Source organism: Bubalus bubalis, chromosome 4 (assembly GCF_019923935.1).
Source record: "Bubalus bubalis isolate 160015118507 breed Murrah chromosome 4, NDDB_SH_1, whole genome shotgun sequence".
Classification (NCBI taxonomy): domain Eukaryota; kingdom Metazoa; phylum Chordata; class Mammalia; order Artiodactyla; family Bovidae; genus Bubalus; species Bubalus bubalis.
The window spans coordinates 8270038-8291020 of NC_059160.1; the positions used below are offsets into that span (position 1 = coordinate 8270038).

Consider the following 20983-nt stretch of genomic DNA (forward strand, 5'->3'; position numbering starts at 1 on the left):
ATCTCAGGGATGGGGGAGCCTGGTGGGCTGCCGTCTATGGGGTCGCAGAGTTGGACACGACTGAAGCGACAGCAGAGGCAGGGAAAGAGGGCAGTGACTGCCCAGGTATCTGACTGCAGCTGGCCCCACAGCCTGCCCAGACCCTGATTTCTGGATGGTTCAGATTCTAATATCTGGTGGTTCAGATCCTGGGGTTTCTTGCATCACTGGTTAACTGAATTCAATCTAATTTTCGAGACGCCATGTTCTCTCCTCAGCCAACCTGCCACCCACCCAAATGTCTTTAATAAAAATGTTAAAATAACAAACTGCACTTAAGAATATATCACAAGTATATAAAAATAAAACCAAAAGAGAATGAAAAAAAGGAAATCCGCCCACTCCAATAGCCCAGAAAGGAAAACCAGCCAAACCACAGATCACTAGCAATCAGAATTGTCAGAACAAGACTGGCATTCTATTTCCTTATTTGCTATGAGGAAATTAATTAACTAAAATCCACGGTGTCCAATATCCTGCCCACCCCCCCACCCCCCGCCCCGTGTATGTACTAGCAGCTCTCAGATTGCAGATGCTCTGGTAGCACCTGCTTCCTCTCTGGCAGCCCGTACTGGAGAAGGAAGTAGATGTGTGTCTGAACAGCACTCTGTGATTAATCACTTGGGTCACAGATCTAGTAGTTTCAAACATCCCTCCCAGACTCTCATGAGAGGACTAACAGAGAAATCAAATTGTTTCTGGAAGAACCGAAATGCCACATGGTGGTCCATGCCTGCCGGTCACCCTGAACTGTACTTTAGATTTGACTTTAAGGATCACGTCCTGCTCTTCTTCCCAATAGGTTGAGCTCTTCACCTTGGGCTGCCTTTGATTTGATACACCTGGGGAGGATTCAGCCACTCCACCCTCACAACACCCCCACTCCTGATTACTAGGTGATCTGAGGGGGAAGAGCGGGGAGAAGCACTAACTCAGAGCAGTTCCGATGTCTGGGCCCAAACCTGCTTTAGACTCTCAACCACAGGTATGGATGGGTCTCAACTGCGTCTCTCTTCCTCATGACAATATTTGAAGCAATGCCAAGTTTTCTCTTACAAGGTCTGAGCCTTAACACTGCTTCACCACTCGTATGTTCTTGGAGGCTGGATCTTGTGTTTATCTCCGTTCCTCAGATGGGGTGTCTGAAACTGAGACACCCCATGAGTGTCTCATCACAACGCCATGAGCCTGGAATACGGAGACTACTGGCTTCGCCCGATACCACTACCATCAACATACCCTAAAACTCTGATCTCACTGGCAACCACTTCTGGTTAATCTATTTTCTTTGGATGACATCTTAATTATCTTACCAAATAAACGCCTTGGTTAACTGTCCTAGTTTTGTGTCATCTGCAAACCTGAGAAATAAGCTTTCTTCCTTTTCATCTCTGCTGGAAAAATATGCAGAATGAGGCAGGGCCCAGGAGAGAAGCCTATGGCGTAACAATAGTGCTTTCCTTCCAGGGGGGTGATCGTCCACTCCCTCTCACCTCTGACAGCAGCTGGTTCAGTCAGCTGTCAGGATCAGAGACCGTCAAATGCCTCGATGAGATCAATACATCCAGTTAGCATTTCCTTGACAGACAGCCCTATCCAAAGAGCAAATGAAGCTGGGCACAACTTCAGCTGAGTCAGCCTGAAGATCACATCAGTTTCTTTGACAATTTATTGCAGCTCTAAATTGCATTACTTATTCTCATCAAATACAACTGAAATGTAGGTATGTGACCATAATGAATCACTGAATCCAGATTATTTTGCAAGGCCCAGATAAAACTCACTTTCAGAAGAGAGGACCAAGAATTTGTTCACTATGTTGCAATCAAGTGAACATGTAAAAAGGATTAGACTAGTTGGAAAATGTGCCTTCAAAGAGTAGAGTGCAAACTATGAGCTACATTTATTATGCAAACTTGTGTTGCTGTGAAAAACAGAGTCCAACTACAATGCAATTTATTTCTGCATTGCAAATGTAAGAAATGTGAAAGCACCATGGAAAGAAAAAAAGTGCCATATTAATTTATGGTAACAGTTCCTGAAATAAAACATGGCACTAGAGTAATAGTTTTTATGACTCGGCAATAAAAGTTAACAGAGCCAACAATGGTTTTAGTTTAATTCTCTTCCAACTCTACAGACGTAATTCTGCCTTCACCTTCATCACACTTTCATATGGTTTTAACAGGGGACACACCTCCTCTTCTAAGAATCTCTGTACCTGTCAAAGAGGAAAGCAAATGCAAGACAGAAGAAAATGTTAAAATTTGAGAAATCTGAGAATCCTTTTTTCAATGTCACTTCATAACACAGAGACTTACTTGGACAAACTTTTATGCTACTTTTATGTTTGAGGGAAGCACACCTTTTTTAGGATCACTAAAGAGACAACCCTAGGGTAGTAGAAGTTGGAAAAGACTTCTCAGAAGACATGATATCTGAGCTGAATCTTAGGGACAAGTAGGAGTTACCTGTAGGGAACACCAGCATGTGAAGGGACGACAGATGCATGGGTGTCATGGATAACAAGCCACTGAGCTTCTATTTTTCTCAACTCCCTGCAGAAATCTCTCCCTAAACACAGGCAGCTTGCCCCACCAGGCTGCTGCCCACCCAAACCAGCCAGCTGTACCCTTTCCGTTGGTCTCACCACTCCCCACCCATCACCAAAGCTAAAATCGTCATGCTTCTTCCTTCCTCCCCTTCACCCAGCTTCCAAGTGACTAACCTGCCGTAACAGCCCTTGGACCTGCGCCCTGCGTGCGTCTGTCTACCCCAGCCTTGGCTCGGAGCCCTCGTCACCAACTGCTCACCCATTGCAGCAGCCTCCTTATTGGTCTTCTCACCTCCAGTTTAAGTCCTTCAAATCCAGTCCATCAGAGTGTCTCAGATATAAATGACAGGTTCCCATCTGTCTTCTACATTAATCCTAGCTACTTTGGGGGCACCTGACAATCTGGCAACTCTCTCCCATGTTGGACACCCACGCATCTGTCGTCCCTTCACATCCTGGTGTTCCCTACAAGTAACTCCTACTTGTCCCTAAGATTCAGCTCAGATATCATGTCTTCTGAGAAGTCTTTTCCAACTTCTACTACCCTAGGGTTGTCTCTTTAGTGATCCTAAAAAAGGTGTGCTTCCCTCAATTCTTGCATGTACTAGATATCACACTGACCTATTTACAAGCCTTTATCGTTAAGTTTTGAGTTCCCTGAAGATAAGGATTATCTAGTCATCTTTAAAGCACCAGAATTAAACACAGCACCCAAACACAATCTGAGCACCTAGTCTGCACTCAATGAATATTTTTGAATTAGCCCTTGTAATCTTCAAAAGGCCATGAGGAAAAGTGACAAATGTTTACTGAGTACTTACTATGCACCAAGCGAGGCCTTTCAGTCCACACTCTGAGATATGTACCTCTATCCCATCGGCCAGTAAAAGCAGGAAGTCAAGACTGAGCCCGGAGCTGCTACTGTGCTGTGCTTAGTTGCTCAGTCATGTCCAACTCTTTGTGACCCCATGGACTGTAGCCCGCCAGGCTCCTCTGTCCATGGGGATTTTCCAGGCAAGAATACTGGAGTGGGTTTGTATGCCTTCCTCCAGGGGATCTTCCCAACCCAGGGATGGAACCCAGGTCTCCCGCATTGCAAGTGGATTTTTTACTATCTGAGCCACCAGGGAAGCCCAAGAATACTGGAGTGGGTAGCCTATCCCTTCTCCAGGGGAACTTCCTGACCCAGGAATCCAACCAGGGTCTCCTTCATTGCAGGCGAATTCTTTACCAGCTGAGCTACCCAGGAAGCCCAAACCCGGAGCTACCTGACAGTAAAACCCAATCTTTTCCATCACACCCCAGGCTCCAGACCAAAGCAGAATTCAGAGAAATCCTCAGGGAGGAATGAACTTAAGGCATTCTCAAAATAACCAATTTTTTAAGTTTTAGATTGCCCTGTGGCTTAGCTGGTAAAGAATCCGCCTGCTATGCAGGAGACCTGGGTTCCATCCCTGGGTTGGGAAGATCCCCTGGAGAAGGGAAAAGATACCCGCCTCCAGTATTTTGGCCCGGAGAACTCCATGGACTGTTTCGTCCATGGGGTTGTAAAGAATCGGACATAAATGAGTGACTTTCACTTTAAGTTTTAGGCAGCAACCTGCCCTGAATTCTAACTAGCCCCATTCTCATCATACCTCCTATGAAGCAGAAACATAGATTGTACTGTAGGCTCTGCAGCCCAGCGGTGTAAACAGAGCGTGTCTGGGGAGGACTGCAGCCCCACAGAAACGTTGTGATGCCTACCTGCTGAGATGCACGGCCGATGAAAGAAGAAGGATCCAGCAAATGGTCCAACTGGGAGTGGATTGGACTGAAGTAGGCATCAGCCTGGATGCGCTCGATGAGGTCATTGTCACCCCCTTCCTGCTTGACCACGGCAGCTGCCTGCTGCGAGAGCACTCTGATTTTCTCATGGCAATCCTGGGAAGACAGGAGGCACTGGGGTCTCACTAACAGTCGGCATTTGAACGTTGACGCTGTTTATGGCTGGTGCTACAAAGGCCTCTTCTAAAGCTTCATGAACCATCTGCTCTTATGTCCTGCCCAGTTCCTGGCATTTCCCATGGAATCTAAAACCTAATTTCTTCACTGAAAGCAGACTCTTTCTACAAGTGATTAAGCAAGTCACTTTTTAATTAACTGATTTCACCACCATCACCCTCCAAAGATAAGCCTGTGCTGTGACAGCCTGTTGTCACTGTTCTGCACCAATGCCACGACTGAAGCGAAGGACAGAAACACCTTCGTCCACCCTTCTTCAGGGAGGAGAGCAGGACCAAAGGTGCAGTGCTTTCAATTTATGCAGGAGCACAAGGGCCACACACCTGGCGGTCACCCCCGGCTTTCACCATGGCCATGATGATGTTCTCTGTGGCCATGAAAGGCAGCTCCTGCTGAATGCGCCGCTCAATGACCTGGAAGAGTGAAGTGCCAAGAAGGATGCCTCAGGTTACAAAGTCGTACACACAGTAATACGTAAACTACAACCAAAATCATGCACGGTGGAGACGTGTTCTCCCATGTCCACGAAGAAAGAGGGTAGAGGAATTTGTCTTATTCTATACTGTATTTTTTAAGTCTTCTCATACTCCAGAGTATTATTCTGATTTTAAAAAGGGATACTGACTTCATCAGAAAAATTCCTCAAACCTCAAGTTTGCTCCAGTTCGGGGCCTGACTTCAGGAGCTGAGTACAGAATGGAAACAAAGCCATCCGCCGCAGGCACCTACGAATGGGCCAGTGGAACCGCCTACCGCGCCAGCAACAGCAGAGCTGATGACTCAGGGTGGCAGAGTTTCAGCCAATTCAAAGTGCTGCCTCTTCCCTGCTCTATGAACCGGTCTGCGAATTCCACAGACTTGTTCCTGAGAGCTCATGTCACAACGTGGAGAGTGAGCTCTGGTTGGGAAGCGCTGCTCCAACACGCTCACTCCAGAGCACAAGGCCCCACTCCCTGCCACACTCCAACCCCTCCTGAATACTGTGCTTTTCAGCGAGGCCTCTTACTTTGGGGTATACCACCAATCCTTCAGAAATGTTCTGCAACGTATTCAGTACAGTATCTGCAGTGAGAAATGCTTCCGCCAAACAGATACGTCTAGAAAAACAAACAGCCAATTCAGTTATCGCTTAAAACAAATAACAATTTCCGTGAAACGCAGGGTGTGTCTCAAGGAGCTGCCCTACTGACGTTTCATGCCAGATGTGCCACTTGGACAATTCCCTTCAACAGCCTCAATATCCTGATGACCCTTGAATCTACCACCTCTTGCCCAGACCACCTGCCCAGGCACCAGGCCATACACCTATTTGGAGAGTTCCACCTGGCTCATCGGTAGGTTCCGCAAGCCCAAGACTGAATGCAGATGCTTCTCCACTGCCTCCTGCTCAGCTCCTCACCCTACTCTTCCTCTCCTGTAGCTCCTGCCTCAGGAAATGGCACCAGCACACCATCACCATCTAAACCCCCACTCCAGCCACCTGCCCAGGCCAGTCCCTGTGACATCAATTTATATCCACATCCTCTCCAGTCACACTGCCGCCATGCCAGCGTGGGCGTGGGTTTTTAAAGCAGCCTCCTACTTGTTCTGACCAGCATCCTGTCTTATAACTGATTCTCCAAAATGTTGCAGGGTGTTTTAGTTGGGCACAGATGACTGGGTCACAGTTTGCTAAAATACAGTCAATGTCTGACTTCTGAATGAGTTCACATGTTTTATTTCCATAAATCCTGGATTATGAACACAATCCAGAGAGTTGGCTTTAACTACTGATCATTTCCTCTCAAGAAATTCCAGCAGAGTACAAGCAAATGAGAGTGAATCTGCTTTCAAATAAGTATATACATAAAGTAGAAAGTCATGTGCATGCTGGTACCTTATTAGTAACTACTAATTACTCCTGACCCATCTTGGACCTAATCAAGAGGTCACTGTGCCAAGACACCACAGCTGACACCACCCGCCATCAGAACAACATCTACCCTCGTTTTCAGGGCCCAGAAGGCCCTTCATAAAGGGCTACTTTCCACAAGCATTCCCACCTCATTTCTTGCCACGGACTTCATTCTCCAGGGCTACCTGACTACCAGTAACTACCTCTGCAAACCGTTCTTTGTCCTGCCTCTGTGCTTCATCATGCTTCTGATTTGTCTCACAGGTTAAACGCCTGGACTTCTTCCGCCCACAGCACTGCCTCCTTGTGAAGCTTCCCTCGACCCCTCCCAATCCCGTCTTTACCCCCGCAAGGACACCCTGTACGTATTCTAACACGCATCACAGTGTACCGCGTTCCTGCCTCCCTGTTAAGACTCCAGGCTCCTATGGACGAGGAGGGAATACAGGGATGCTCTGTAGTCCTGTTGCTCCCAGGCCCCTCTGTGCCCTCCTACAACATGCCGTGTGTGATGCCCCTTTCACTGACCGGTTGGCACTGTCATCGAGTGTGCGTTCAAACCACTGCACAGATGCCGTCTGCAGGGGGTCCATGACAAGGGCCATCAGGTGCCGGGCCAGGCTGCAGCACCGCTCTGAGCGCATAGGGTTCCGCTTGTATGGCATTGCACTTGAGCCTGCCCGTGTAAAGGACAAGAAGCAAAGGCAGGAAGACCTCAGGGAACAGTGGGAGGCCGAGCAGGCTGCTGGCTGAACTGCTCACACACGCCCACAAACCCGCCGCATCTCCCGGTGTTCACAGGTCTCCACACGACACTCACCGATCTGCTGTTTTTCAAAGGGCTCCTCCATCTCCTTGAGGTTTGCCAGGAGTCGTATGTCGGTACAAACCTGAGGGAAGCAGGGGCCAGGCGTCACCCACATTCTCAGTGCTCGGGGGCCCAGGCAGGGGCTAGACTGATGGAGGAGGTGAGTGCTTTGGGTGCTGCCACCGAGCTGACCGTCAGCACGGGAATGTTCTGGTGAAACACCACTTAAGACATCACGGGCAGACCGTGGCAAGATGAACTTAAGGGGAATGCAGGAACCAATCCTTCTTTTTCACACACCTTCACTTAAGAGGCTCCCCTGACAGACCCAAATTACTAACAGCACTATCTGACATCTCTTGAGAGCACAATGAAGTCAGGGCCTGAGGCTGGGGGTCAGTCTGTGGTGCTGACTACCCACCGCTGCCTCCACTTACCTTGTGCACCGATGCCCCCAAGCTAGCCAGCACAGAGAGCACCTCAATATCTACTTTTCGTGTATAGGTCTGCCCTGTGATGATAAAAGCCCTAGAAATAAATAGAAAGAGCTTTAAGTGAAAATATTTCAAAATGTAACTGTCAGACAAGTGAGCCAACGCAGAGCCCAAGCAAAGGCTGGTCTCACTGAGGTGTTAAGTTGCACAGAGTCCAGGACTGCGCTGATTAGTGGCTCCAGGAAGAAACTGCACTTCCCCACCACAGTTTTTACTAAACCCAGGCGGCCGCCCCGACCCAAGGAGGACACAGTCCAGCAAGCCTCTGTTCTGCTGCAGCCCAGTGAAGTGCCTGAAACAAGGAGCCAACGTGGGGGGTGGGGGGTGACGGGTGAGGGGTGAGGGACGACTTCCCTCGTGGTCCACTGGCTAAGACTCTGTGCTCCCAATCCAGGGGGCCCGGGTTCGATCCCTGGTCAGGGAACCAGATCCCACATACCACAATTAAGAGTTCACATGACTCAAGTAAGACCCATTGCAGCCAAATAAAGAAAGAAAGAAATATTTTACATAAAAACAACAACAAAAACAAGGAACCACAGGGGAGCCTGGGGGCCCTTGAAGCAAATAGACAGACTGAGACCAACCTGTCAGAGGCCTTTAGTAAAAACAAAACCAGAACAACACAGGTAAGGCTATTCTCCTGAACTCACAGCTAAACAGCTCCCTTTTTTCTTAAAAATTATAAGGAATATAATAGAATCCAGGAAACAAAACCACACCAGAAATAGAAGGAAATGGGTGGAAAGACACAGAAAAGAAACAAATAGCTAAGGCCAAATCTGGAGGGATATTGCCTTTTATTACCTAACAGGGAGGCCGACACTTTCCCCACTCACCTACCTCTTGAATCCTGCCTTTTCTGTCACCATCTTGTCAAGCTGTTCTACCTTGGGAAAAAAAAGACATCCCCATAGAAATCCAGGCATGTCTAGTAGGAAAACATCATGACACGTCATCCTGCCCAGGTTTATGCTTTCAGTACCCTTCCAGTCGAGACTGTACCCACCCCAAGATCCATCGCTCCCACCATCCTGGGGGTCAGCTTTGTTTCTGGCGCTCCCACAGTTGGGTCTGCCTCACCCAGGTCACTCTCAAAGCACACCTTTTGGTCATCTCCCTCGAAGAGCTGCAGGAAGCTGGCCTGGGTGCCAGTGGTACCCTTCACGCCTCGGAAGCGCAGCTCATCCCGGACACGTTTCAGGTTCTGGAGATCCATGCACAGATCCTGAATCCAGAGACAGCAACGTTTCCCAACTGTGGTCAGCTGAGCAGGCCTGAACACAACCCAAAGAGAACACACAGAAGTCTCAAACCAATGACTTGTTTCATAAAACCTTCGTTGCTTCTTCTAATAATCACTGTTACCCCTGGGAAGGGAAAGAATTAAAGTGAAGACAAAACAAGAGCTAAAAAGCTTAAGCAAATACTAGTTAAGCAGATCCAACGTCATTTGTAAGTATTCAAAGGTTATAAAACTAAAGGGCCACTAGCATAGCTCTCGCTTCATCAAGAGGCACTATAAGGGCAGAGACAATGTCTGCTTTGTTTGTCCCTAGATCTTGGCAAGAAATACACACATAACAAACACTTGCCAAGCATCTAATGTGTTGCTGGTATTGGAAATACAACAAAGAACAGAACAGACCAAGTCCCTGTCCAGTGGAGCTCAGACTGTAGTGTAAAAAAGTAAACAAGCAAGATAACTGCTCATTTTTAAAATGCTATCAAAAAGTAAAACGAGGACACTGGAGACCGTAACTCTAGACCGGCAGGAAAGAAAGGACTTTGGAAAGAGTCGAGACCCGATGAAGACTGAGCTGAGCCGCAGAGAACCACCTGGAAACACGCACAATCAGAGGACTCTTAACTGAACAGCTAATGGCTTTGTCTTCAGTCTAAATCAAAGCCAGCCAACAGCAGGTCTGTTTATAACATAAAACGTGATTATGAATAAACTATAATAAAGCCAGAGTTCTAACAGATTACCTAACCTTCTCTATTAGGCGAATGATACGGACAGCTGGCGACAGGAAGGCACCCCACTAAGAATGTCCAAAGCAGACACATAATCCCCAATTAATCTTTAGGTAGTTTTCCTTAAATAGATTATTGGTATAATAAAGAAAAGAAATTTGCATGCACCTATTCATAGCAGCCTTACCCCAACAGCAACAGAGCAGGAACAATCCAAATGTCCAGCAACTGGTGAACAGATAAAAGGTAGCGTATCCACATAATGGTATGTTATTTGGCGGTAAAACACAGTAAGTAATGACGCATGCTACAACATGGATGAACACTGAAAATGCCATGTTAAGTGAAATGAAGCCAGTCACAAGGAGATGAGTACTGCACGATTCTACTTGATTGAAGTGTTCAAGAGACAAATCCACAAACAGAAAACAGATTTGTGGTTGCCAGGAGATAGGGAATGGGGAGATGGGAGGGACTCCTAAAGGGTGATGAAAATATTCTGAAATTACACACTGGTAATGACTGCATAAACTCTGTAAAAATACAAAAAATGGGTGGATTTTATGGTACATCAGTTGTATCTCAATAAAGCTGTTTCTTTTTAATTGCAGGGACTGATCCATTCTGCGGTGAGATCTCTGCATCAGTACCATCTTCTGAGTTCCTAACACCTGCCAACTGTGGCAGCAGACACCTCTCGTTCCACCGTCCCCAAAGGAATGCTGGCCCGGCTGTACTCCCGGAATACTCCCTAGCGGACGCCGAGGAAGGCCTGCAACACAGGTGGTGCCAGGTGTGGAGGGAGCCAGCACGGAGGGCAACCTTTGCCACGGCTCAGCCACAAACATGGAGCAACAACCCCCTCACGTGAACAAAGCCTTCTGGTTTCTGCAACCAATAATGTAGGCCCTAATTTTAAGGAAGGTTACATTCAACTCAACAGGCTTTCCGAAGCTACAGGAGATGATATCCTTGTTGCCATAGCAATACCTACCCCATCAAAACATAAGGCAGATGCCAATACACCACGACTCAAATATCATCACTTGAAACCTGCCACTAGCAATCCAAAAATGACATCATCGGCTTTAAAAAAGGGTTTTACTTTGTAATTATAAAAATGCTTGCACATTTAAAAAAAAAGGCCAGAGTAACCAGCATTTACACTTGGTGCACCTTCCAATCTCTGTGCAACGCACATGCCGCCTTTTCCCCACACTGATGTACGCGCACTCCCATGCCTTATTAATCTAACAAGCATCATTTTCCTGGCTGTGTATTATTCTAACCTATGTATATACTACAGTCTTATTTAAGTATTCTCTTATTCTTAGACATTTATAGATTGTTTCCAAGGCTACCATCATAAATAATATTATAACAATGATCTTTGTACATACAGCTTTTTCCATAATTTGGATTACTTGCACTAAATACTCAAGAATGGAATCACTGAATCAAGAACACCTTCTTGAGAGGCAGAGTGGAAACAGATCTAAGAAGGGAGCAATCAAGAGTGTCCCCTTCCTGGGGCACAAGGCTGGGAGAGCCCCTCTCCTTCCCACTCACACCACAGGAAGGTACCCACCTAAACTCTGGTCCTTCATAGTTACCCCAACTAGCTATCTGGAGAACCACCTGGGCTGATTCTACCAACCAGCACTGATTCCTGGAGTGGGAAAGGAAGGATCAGGCCCTGTGACCTAAATAGATCTGCTTTCCAACCTCCTCCCTACCACTAAAAGATCTCCCTGTAGGCAAAGGGGATATCAGAAGTGTTAGAGTAGTAACAGCAACAACAAAAAGAGAATACTTTCTGAATACATAACTGTATACATAGTTTTCAGTGAAACAAACCATTAGATTTACTCTCTCAGCAGTACAGCTTTTAAGGCAGGTATAAGGTTCATTCCTCATAGGCATCCCAAGTGCTTATATTTTGAGTTTTCTTAACCTCAAGGTTACCATGAAGAAGGGAGAACTGAAGGAATAAATGGAAGCTGAATGCCCATAAATAAGCCCAACCCCCAAGAGGTAACCCTCTCACTTACTGGAAATGTGTGAAACCTAAGGTGGGGAGATCGGCTTGTTCCTTGGCAAAGTCGGCAAGCCGAGAGATCACCCTGGCAAGCTGCAAGGAGACGGTGTGGGAGAAAGGTGAGTTCAGGCTGAGCACTGCATAAACAGGAACTAAACCTGGAGACAAATTCATCTACAATTACACTTCTAGCTCACAGAAGGCAGAGGCCACCTTTTTCCATCTTTGTATCTTAAAGTACCAAACAACATTCAAAAACTGAGTTGACTACCTAAAATGCCACAAATTATTTCTGCATAGTTTTAACACCACTGGCATGCTCATGAAGAAAAACAGACAAACTCATTATCTGACCCACACATTCCAGCAACATGCTGCTGGTTACACTTGCCTCACTTAAAAGGCTATGCTTTAAAAGCACAAACTCATACAGTGTTTTAATTCAAGAAGAGACAATTAGTTCTAGAGATCAGATCTAGGATCATTCATCTAAGTACACAGTAACTTATTTAGATCTATACTGTGCTGATTTATTCAAGGTGGTGCCCATCTCTTGTCACAGGGAATCTTAGGACTGGCAGGAAATTCGTCAACTTCTTACCTTTGGCAAAAGCAGGTCAAATGCATTTCTGAGAATAATCAGGTCCTGCAAGGGAAAATGCAGTGGTCTTACATTAATCAGCTTTGCCCAAACGTTATGACCTAACACTTTATGGTCATCACATCTGGGCCTCTTAGCTAGTTGCCTATCTTACTTTCAGCAATACACTGTGCAAGTCAGAAGCTGCTAACAGAACTCTTCTGATTACTGCCTTAAAAGCCTACCAACTGAGAGCGCAGTACTGCTAGGATCTATAAGCACAAAGCCTTTATACTTATAAAGCTCTATTTATGGGGTATCTAACTTAACTGGAAAATGGTAAGGGGCAGCCCTGTCATGAATATGACAAAGATGTCCAGGTCAACAGGGTTTATATCTTCCCAGACAATAGCATTTAAGTTTCTGAGAAGACTCCACAGGGCACATTCCATTAGTCTCTGCTCCCTTCTCTTTCCATGTCTGTCATTGCTAACAACAAAAAAGGCATGAACTAAAGGATCTAGGTTCAGGAAATTTAACGCTGTTCTTGGGGGAGTGAGATGATGTACGTGTTGCAAGCAACTCCAACACATGCTTGAGACAGTAACTGTTGAGCCCAACTACACGCTGGATACTTTTAAAAAGGCTACTCCAAGTTAGAGGACTGCTCTTCTCCCATTATCTGACTCACTAATTATACACAGATGCCTTTAATTATGTACCACTTTAGACAAAAAAAAGTTATGTGGGGGCAACTTAAAAACTACTGGCTTCTTTCTGAACTGGAAGTGTATCTGGATTCTAACTTCTAGTCCCACGGGTACACTGTGACTAGGGCAGAGGTTTGGAGTCATTCTACCCAGGTCTGTATACTTTCCAGGTTGGGCAAGTTCTTCAACCTCTTTAAGTTTCCTCATCTGTGGAGGTGGGGATTATAAAGCCAGAGCCAAAGACTATATATTCTGAATCCATTTACATGAAATTTTGAGAAGACACAACTATAGACACGAAAAGTAGGTCTCAGTTGTTTGGGTCTGGAAGCAGGAGTGGGGACTGATGGCAAACAAGCAAGACAGACCGTCTTGGGATGAGGGGTCTGTTCTAAAACTAGCATGTGGTGAGGCTGAATGTTGCATAAATTACTAAAGCTCACTGAACTATCCATCTAAAATGGGTGAATTTATGGTATTAAATTATACCTTAATAAAGTTATTTAAAAATGGAGACAACAGCATCTATTATGCCTGTTGTGATGAAAAAATGAATACATATGAAGTGCTCACCTAGTAAACTCTTAGGAAAATGCCTGCTTGTTACTTTTTCATGTTTGACTATGAGACACTTCTGCTAATTAAAGGATTTAAGAATCATAATGCAATTACCTTTTCTTTTCAGAAGTCACAGTGAAGAGTTATAAAGGACTTTGGAAAGAAAATCCCTTTGGAAAAGTACTTTGGCCACTAAAATGCTAAGCTTTCAGCTATGTCCAGCATACTGATGTATATAGGCAGTATCTGTACATCATTTTATGGAGGTCATTAGGGGCTTACAGTTTAGACTGGAAGGATACCAAAAGCAGAAAATTCCTGAGCGCTGAGATCCTAAGACCTATGGAGTCACTTCCTAAAATGGACAAAATCAATTAAAATGTAGAAAGGTATTATAAAGCCTGAGTCCTAGTGGACACAGAACAGCATGGGCTCCTACTGTATTGTCTCCCACATAGCAGGAGGTGGCGCCAAGATGGATAATGCCGGCAGCTTTGGGGCAGCAGTGGGCAAACGTGTGCACGTGGGCCATCACATCATGTCGTAACTGCTTCTCCTCTTCAGCTGCCATCTTGAAGTCAATGTTGTCCAGGTTTGATTTCATCTCCTGGATTTGTTCATCTGTGATAGGCAAACCCAGTGTCTGCAGAACAGGCAAAATAAAATGAAATAACTTCTTATGTCACATCATTTGAACGGAAATGACAGTAAAAAAGAAAACTGATTCATGTTAGTGTTTATGCCCTACCTTCCAATTCTTAAACTAAAATTTGGGGCAATTAAACTAAAAGGACATGGGGAGGAAGAGACAACTATCTTTTTAAAAATTCTGGCTGCGCTGGGCTTTTGTTGTGGCATGGGGGCTCTTTTTGAGGGCACGGGCTCAGTAGTTGCAGTGCTCAAGCTTAGTTGCCCTGCTGCGTGTGGGATCTTACCTCCCTGACCATGGATCGAACCTGCATCTCCTGCAATGGAAGGTGGATTCTTATCCACTGGACCACCAGGGAAGTCCCCAGGAAACTTTCTAAATGAATCATGGCAAGTTATATTCTAAGTAAACTCCAATATACACAACGTAGTCCTGATTTCTGTTCCTTCTGCACCGACATCTCTGCTCACTCCCTCACAGGTTCTGGTCTCTGGGCTCAAATGCCATCTCCTCAGAGAGGCTTTCCTGACATCAATGTGAAACACCCTTCTTCGGTGTCACTTGCTATCCCTTTAACCTGGTTTTATTTAGAGCACTTACTGCCATATGACATTTTTACACATCTTTTAGCCTGTCTCACCTCTCTAGAATGTATAGACTCCCTGAAAGGAGGGCTTTGTGGTATTTATTGCTTAGGCTCTTTAGTGCTCGGTTCTTAAGTGCCCAGAGTGTGGGATCCCGGCCACAGCTTTATATCTGATCTAGATGGATTTAGTCAGAGAAACTGAAATTAGCAACACTGTTAGTAGCTCTGCCAACAAATTATGTGCTGCAAATTCAGTGCAACTGAAAGCAATTCCAGGAGATATTAATGAGAAAATAAACACATCAACATCTTACATTCATCCATCACTGAATAAAATCAGGCTGACAAAAAATAGCTGGCAGCCCACAGGCAGCTCGGAACCCTGGAGCCAAGTGCTGAATATGTACATTGGTGAATTTTACCCAAACCTCACTTCAAAGTCCCAAGACCTGGTCCTGAGAAGGAGCTCACATCTTAAGACTTATCTAGTCAGATGTGGCTATTTACATTTAAACTAGTAAAAATTCAATTCCTCTTTCACATTACATCTGGCCAGGCTGCCTTGGGTCTTTGAGTGGAGACATCGTAGGGATCCTCCCAAAACAGAACAGCAGGGGGCAGTGTGGTCAAACTGCTTCCTCCCCAAGCAACGCATCTTCTCAAAATCCAAGGCGGACGAATTTTCTGCGCTTGCCCTAGTCTCTCATTCCTCAAGTTTTTTTTTTTCAAACTATTAAATTATTATGTACTTCATGCTGTTCATTTTGACACCCTAGCTAATAGATAATACAGACTCAGGAGATATCAAAATTGCATGCATTTCAGGCAATGTGTAGACTGGGCAGAGGAAAGGATATATACCAACTCTACATTTCAATTCCAGCTTGAAGTTCTTACAAGCTATGGTGACTGGCACCAGACTCATCTACACGGAGTACCAAGTAAAACAGAAAACAGAGTAGATGCTGCTGCTGCTAAGTCGCTTCAGTCGTGTCTGACTCTGTGCGACCCCATAGGTAACAAACTACAACACACTTCATGTCCTGATCTATTATTGTTATCCGAGCTCTGTGTTTATGAAATCAGTGCCTTCATTTTATCCTCTGTAAAACAGGAATCACATACTTATCAAGAATTGTTTTGAGAATTAGTAAATTATTTTTTAAGGTCTTCAAACTGCTTAGCACACATAGCAGGCACTGTAGAAATGTCTGCTAGCATTAAAACTTTTTTTTATTGGAGTATGGTTGATTTAAAAGAATGTGTTAGTTTCAGGTGAAAAGCAAAATCAATCAGTTATCATATATCCATCCACTTTTTTAGATTCTTTTCCTAGATAAGCCATTACAGAGTATTGTGTCTGCTAGTGTCATGTACTACTTTATTTCTTGAGCAAGGTGATAGGAAGGGGGTAAAATTTAGGAAGAAAGTTTCCTGTTCGGGGGCCCTAAGCCTTGGTCCTAGGTAGGTACTCAGACTGTTTCTGAGGTTACTAAATGTCATTTCGGAGAGGACTGCCATCTTGCTTGTTGTGGCATTTTCCTCGGAAACTTTATAGCTCTCTGGATCGCTCTCAGCTTCCTTCAGCGCTTCTGTGAAGATACTTCTGGGGCTATTTCTGAAACCGCTCGGCAGAATACCTCTACATGAAGCTCTCAGAACCCATAACTGGCATCTAATAACCCCCTACCCTGATTCTCTCTCCCCAGAGACAAAAAAAGGCAGTCTAGTCAAGAGGAAACAATGGCCCAGGAAATGTGTATTTTGCAGTGACAGCTCTCTGACTACACAGAGGCATGTGGAGGGCGAGGTGGCTGGGCGTTCAGTCAGGCTTTGCACGGTCACGGGTTCACACCCGGGTTCCTTTATTCATACGAGAGTGCTAACTCGCTTCAGTCATTTCCGACTCTTGGCGACTCCATGGACTGTATAGCCCGCTCTCTCCATCGGATTCTCTAGGCAAGAATACTGGAGTGGGCTGTCATAATAGTTAGAAGCAAATATCTCAATGGCACATAATCGGGGCTTGGTCTTCTCTTCTATAACGTGGGAAACCTCCCCCTAGTTTGCAAAGTCTTTCTGGGTTAACCGGGTAAAGACGTGTACAGAAGCCAGCACAACGGCACGGAAGGAGTACTCAGCGGTGCACTCCTACAGGAACCGCCAAGACTTACTCCCGGAAACGGTAAATGGACTTCTCGCCGCCCCCCGTCCACCTCCAACCCTCCACCATTAAAACATGTGAGATAACAGGGAGCGACTGCTGGGCCTCCTGCCCTGGCCTTCCTGGGGCCGTTCCTCCGGAAAGGGAACACCTGGCCGAAAATAGCGGGGCAGCTGCCGGGGGAGGCTCAGCCCGCGCTGTAAGTCCCAGACTGGCACGTGCGTTACCTGCTCGGCCTCCGCCAGCCACAGCCAGAGCTGCCGCCAGGTCCGGAATTTGTACTTGTCGCTAAACAGGAAGCACATCTCCGGGCTGGCATAACGGGAAGCAAGCGGCGAACGGTAGCTGTCATGCCCGCAGGCCGCCTCCCGCCCACCACGGTCACCAACCGCGGCCATCCCGGGCTCTAGACCCCGCCGAAGCTGACAGGGTCAGCGAGGGCGGAAGGGGAAGTTTGAGGGCGGGACTTCCTCCACTTGGTTCCACCCCTGGGGTTTCCGGGAGACCCGAGCCTTCAAGGCTGCTGGGTTTAGGCTCTTCGCTGCTGCTGCTGCTGCTGCTGCTAAGTCGCCTCAGTCATTTCTGACTCTGTGCAACCCCATAGACGGCAGCCCACGAGGCTCCCCCGTCCCTGGGATTCTCCAGGCAAGAACACTGGAGTGGGTTGCCATTTCCTTCTCCGATGCATGAAAGTGAAAAGTGAAAGTGAAGTCGCTCAGTCGTGTCCGACTCTTAGCGACCCCATGGACTACAGCCCACCAGGCTCCTCCATCCATGGGATTCTCCAGGCAGGAGTACTGGAGTGGGGTGCCATTGCCTTCTCCACGTAATCTCATTAAATCCATGTGAGGGTCCTGAATTGTTCAGGTATTGTTAAATAATACACTACTCTCCAGTGCGGAGTAAGTGCTCAATAAATGCCCGCCATTATTCTAATCCCCATTTTTCAGGCATGGGGAGGTTGACCGTCTTGAGATAGCTCATGTGTGGATAGAAGGGCACGAGCTAGGAGTTAGGGCAAGAGCTAGGAGTTAAGTGTAGGGGACAGGCTCCAGGCTCCCAGTTCTTATCAGATTCAAATGTATTCTTTCCTTTGTGCTACAGATAGAGGAGCCTGGTAGACTGCAGTCCATGGGGTCGCAAAGAGTCGGACACGACTGAATGACTTCGCTTTCACTTTTCTCTTTCATGCGTCGGAGAAGGAAATGGCAACCCACTCCAGTGTTCTTGCCTGGAGAATCCCAGGGAGGGGAAGCCTGGTGGGCTGCTGTCTCTGGGGTCGCACAGAGTCAGACACGACTGAAGCGACTTAGCAGCAGCAGCTACTATATTGCTTTGAAATTACTTTTTGAGTGTCTCACTATAAGGGGACATCCATTTTGAATTCTCAGCTTGTTGGCTGAGGTGGCCACTTTCATAGTAACCGTAAGACTTAAGGGATATTAAAAGTTCTGATTAAATCTCAAGATTTGCAAGATCTCATCTTTGACAATAACTTCTGTCACCTTTCCATTTCTGCTGTTTTTTTCATGATTTACTAAAAAACGGACGGCCCACCCCTGTAGTGTTCTCCCTTCCCACCTCCGATTTCATATAGGCTTCTTGTAACTCTCACCAGAGTTCAGTGCTGTTGGCCTTTTCCATCGATGGCAAACTTGGTGCGGGCGGGGATCATGCCTGCCTTGGTCCCTAGTGTCTCTGGCAGGTGGATCCAGCACAGGACCTTACATAGCATAGGTGCTCAGTGTTCGCTGGGTGAATGAATGCTGTCCAGAGGTGCCTAGCCCAAAAGGGAAACAAGGCCTACAGTTACCAAGATACAAGTTAGATCCTGACATTGCCCTTCCTCTTCCCCCAGTCTCTCACGTTCCTTCAGGGTCTTCATGCCATAGATCCTTCATGTCTCCACCTGGGCTTCAGAATTGTCAGAGTGGACCGCAACACCAATCCTGGAATGCCTTGGCCAGCAGAGAAGCCCATCAGTTACCTGGGCTTATCACCCACATCTTCTTCACCTACCTCCCCTCTGGAGCTGCAGAAGATTGGTTTTTGGGGGTGAGGACAGTTCTATAAAGATGAGGACCACTCCCTGCAACTCCCCACTCTGCGGAGTGCTTCAGGGCTGTCGCTGCTGGGCTGTGCTGTTTACTGCCCTCCATGGTGCCTCCTGCCAACCTCAGTCTCCTCAGTTGTCCAGCCTCACTCTGCTGTTGCCTCCTCCTATAAGAGTTTCTGTTTCCCGCCTCTGTCTTCATTCAGGAAAGAACTTGCTCTTTGTTATTTTATCTTGAATCTCGCCAGTTCTGCCTTTTGTGTATGTGTGTGAAATGCACAGATCTCTTCCACTACAGAATCATCTTCATGTGCTCTTTTATGAAAATCTCTCTTACTGGCTGCCTCTTCACCCACCGTTCCAGAACTGCCCAGTTACTAGCTCTGTGACTTGGATGATCATCTTTTGGCACTTGGGTCTTCTTACCTGTAAAATATGCTCATGATCCCCAGGTGTACAGTGAGGAGCAAAGGCAGGTGGCACAGATGCTGACTTCCTACCTGGCTCAGTGTCTGGGGCTCCTGTATTCAACACATTTGTTGTCCTCCCTGCTTGACTCCTTAGTGCTGATGCAGCTTCTGCTCTCTCATATTCTCTCAACTACCTTCAGACTGATGATCAATCAGTCTCTTCTCTAATAAAGAAATCAAAAGGCCTTTTGCCATAATGTTTGCCTATTTGCATAGAAAATCACTAATGAAGTCGATGTGGCGGTGGGGGTGGGGGTGGACATGCATGGAACAGGGTAGACCACGTAAGAACTGGGAACAAGCTTCCCAATGTACATCTTTAAATCATTATGATTTCCGAGTTGAATAGTTTTCCATTTTCCTGTATTGTCATCCCCTGTGGCTGACTGAAATATTTAACCTTTTAGACAACCCCTCCCTTCTGTTTTGAAAACTAAACTGTACTGATTCTCCTCTTTCTGACTGCTCTTTCTCTGACGATCCAGCCTTCTCTCACTTCTGAAAAAGTAAGCGGTGGGAATTTCAAGATTTCACCTACCTTTCCTCCCCTTGGAAGCTGTTCACACGTCTGCAAGTCTTACCTTCTGAGCCCACAGGTTTCTTCAGAGTTTTGGTTCTTAAACTTCAAAGGCCACCTAGACACTTGCAGCTGGTTGTCACTGTATCTAAAGCAGCATCTCTACAATCGGGAATTTTACATCTATCCTTTTGTTTTTATTTCAGGCTTTTAAAATACCTAGTTTCTTAAATTCTGTTACTCATGAGGATCATTCATTTCAGTGGTGCCTAGTGTGCACCAAGCATTGTACTAGGCACTGGGATTCAGTGGTCGGCTGAGGAGGCTTGAGTGGAGAGGATAAGAGTGGAAAGAGGGAGGGAGATACCTTTAGAGGAGTAGATGGAAGGCAAACATGGGAACCTTGTAGGAAAGAAGGGTATCTGGGATTTTCTTCTCAGCAATGGAAAACCACTAAAAGGTTTTAGGCTGGAGAATGACTTCATTAGACTCATGTGTTGAAAAACATCATCTCAGCTGTTATGTGTAGACTGGACTGGGGGCAGGGACCTGGAGTGAATGCCATGTGAGAAACAGGCTGAGCTAATGCAGTGGACTAGGTAAGACCTAGGTGTAGGTGGTCTAGCTTGGGCATAGGAAGTAATCAGCAGAGGAAATGAAGGAAAGGAACAGATGGGTTAGTTATGGGGAGTAAGGAAGGGAGTGGACTCAGTGATGCGCCTAGGTTTCTAGGTTTTATCGCTGAAAGGATAGCAGTGCCATTTATCCTGGGGTGGGAGAAGGGCCAAGCAGGCAGGCTGGACTTCTCTTTTGGGTTTACCAAGTTTGCAAAGTCATTAATATACCCAGGTGTCTCAAAATGATAAGTAAACAATTATATATACACAA

General features: G+C 46.2%; 1 protein-coding gene and 1 long non-coding RNA gene across 2 annotated transcripts; one reads left to right on the plus strand and one right to left on the minus strand.

Moving 5' to 3' along the window:
• Positions 1-1918: 1918 nt before the first annotated feature.
• On the minus strand, positions 1919-17505 carry ADSL (adenylosuccinate lyase). Its single transcript, XM_006071276.4, has 13 exons — positions 17283-17505; positions 14096-14299; positions 12410-12454; positions 11822-11901; positions 8899-9070; positions 8637-8683; positions 7737-7827; positions 7312-7381; positions 7020-7167; positions 5604-5694; positions 4921-5010; positions 4340-4516; positions 1919-2260 (listed from the first exon to the last, which is right to left on the minus strand). Exons 1-13 carry the CDS (start codon positions 17451-17453, stop codon positions 2174-2176), a joined length of 1473 nt encoding a protein of 490 aa, XP_006071338.1. The 5' UTR covers positions 17454-17505; the 3' UTR covers positions 1919-2173.
• Positions 16516-19080, plus strand: LOC123333157. The gene is made up of 2 exons (XR_006550312.2): positions 16516-17076; positions 18914-19080. It is a non-coding gene; the product is annotated as an uncharacterized LOC123333157 (long non-coding RNA).
• Positions 19081-20983: the final 1903 nt, after the last annotated feature.